This window comes from Nanorana parkeri, unplaced genomic scaffold (genome assembly GCF_000935625.1).
Source record: "Nanorana parkeri isolate BGI_ZX_2015 unplaced genomic scaffold, ASM93562v1 scaffold2052, whole genome shotgun sequence".
NCBI lineage: Eukaryota > Metazoa > Chordata > Amphibia > Anura > Dicroglossidae > Nanorana > Nanorana parkeri.
Window position 1 is genome coordinate 136,478 of NW_017308320.1, and position 1,776 is coordinate 138,253.

The window sequence follows — 1,776 nt, forward strand, 5'->3', positions numbered from 1 at the left end:
ACTTTTTTGGGGGGGAAGTTTGTTTCTAGTTTATTTTATTTATTTAATTTCTGATGTGGTCCTTTCACTTCCTGTCCCAGAGACACAACAGGGAACCTGTTTGATGGAAATTGAGGATAAATTCCCCTTTGGCTGGCCATACACTGCTTAGATTTTTACAAGAACTTTTGTACGAAAAAACATGCATTTCAAATTTTTCTCGAACAAATTAAATTCTAACAGTGAATATGGTTTTCATTGGGGAAACTCCATTCATTCCAAAATCAACCGTGAAAATCAAATGAAATTTCGAACGACATTTGTGAATTGTCTGATGACATTATCGGGTGATAAAGAAAAGATCTTTTGTACGAACTCTCATTTGGAAATCTACTAGTGGATGGCCAGCATTAGGCTGTAGGCTGTTGACATTTGCCAACAGGACAAATAAAGTGACGACATCAATAAACCTGACTGGGGTTCTAACTCTGTCCTGATCAAAAATAAATGTATTTACTGTAGCAGTGGCGTAACCAGAGTTCTGAGCGCCCGGGGCAGAATTTTTTTTTTTTGCCCCCAAGATACTCTTCCTGATAACTGCAGGTGATTTGTGGATGACTTGTTAGACTGTAAAAGCCATAAACATTTTTCTATGCGCTCTTCTCATCAACGTAGAATGTCATTTACTTTGTATACATCTCTAATTTCTGTTGCACACAGACTGCATCTATCTGGAAATTGACTCTGACTCGGAGACGGAACAACAAAGAAAGTCACACATGAGCGACCCTGAACAATGTGAGGATTGGTCAGGTTAGTAACAATGACCACAGACCTTCTTCCTTTTTTTGTTTTTGTTTCGAAAAAGGGAAATAAAAGTTCTGTATATGATTATTTACCGACAAACTTCAAGTGTATTCACAGCACTATTTACAAACACTCAACTTTTGGGGGTTGTTTTTACTTGCAGTTTGACACTTTTTTTGTTTTCTGCATGTTGTATGTGTGCTTTTTTTTATTTAGTGCACATTAAAGGGGAATGAGAGAATAGTGTCTGCAAACCCCTCTGCCAATCCCTCCACTGGCTTCCAATAGCCCAAAGGATAAAATTCAAAATATTAACAACCACTTACAAAGCCATCCACAACGCTGCCCCCGGATATATCTCCAACCTTGTCTCAAAGGATCACCCTAACCGTCCCCTAGTCTCTTCAAATTACCTGCTTTCCAGCTCCCTCATCAACTCCTCCCATGCTCACCTCCAGGACTACACTAGAGCCTCTTCCATCCTATGGAACTCTCTACCCCAATCTGTCCGTCTATCTCCCACTCTGACTGCCTTTTGGCGATTTCCCTTAAGACTCATCTCTTCAGGGAAGCCTATCCCACCTCAACCTAACCACTGAACCATCACATTCTCATACAATTCATCCCCACACAGCTACCTCCTCATGTATCACTAGCCCCTCCCTTTTAGATTGTAAGTCCTCATGGGCAGGGCCCTCCTTGCCATCTTGTCTTGAATTGTAATGTCTTCCTTATATAGTAAAGTGCTGCGCAAACTGTTGGCGCTATATGAATACTGTATAATAATAATAATAGAGGAATAATGCTGACCTCTCCTCTATCCACATCAGGAGTTTTGTCTTATCAAGTTCTGACTCCGGCTTATCTGCATGCTTGTTCTGGACCAGTGACTCAAAAGAAAAAGCAGGCAACTAGTATTTTTGGAAGGTGGTCAGCAGTAGAAACTCCTATAGAGCAGACCTTTTGCCCACCAATTGCCACCTGCCCATC

At 40.8% G+C, this 1,776-nt stretch overlaps 1 protein-coding gene across 1 annotated transcript in view; it reads left to right on the plus strand.

Moving 5' to 3' along the window:
- Positions 1–1,776, plus strand: part of LOC108800516 (zinc finger protein 777-like) — a 13,421-nt gene that overhangs the window by 7,383 nt on the left and 4,262 nt on the right. Inside the window, exon 5 of the mRNA XM_018572506.1 lies at positions 700–792. Within this exon, the coding sequence (XP_018428008.1) occupies positions 700–792 (93 nt within the window). The remainder of the gene's footprint in view (positions 1–699; positions 793–1,776) is intronic.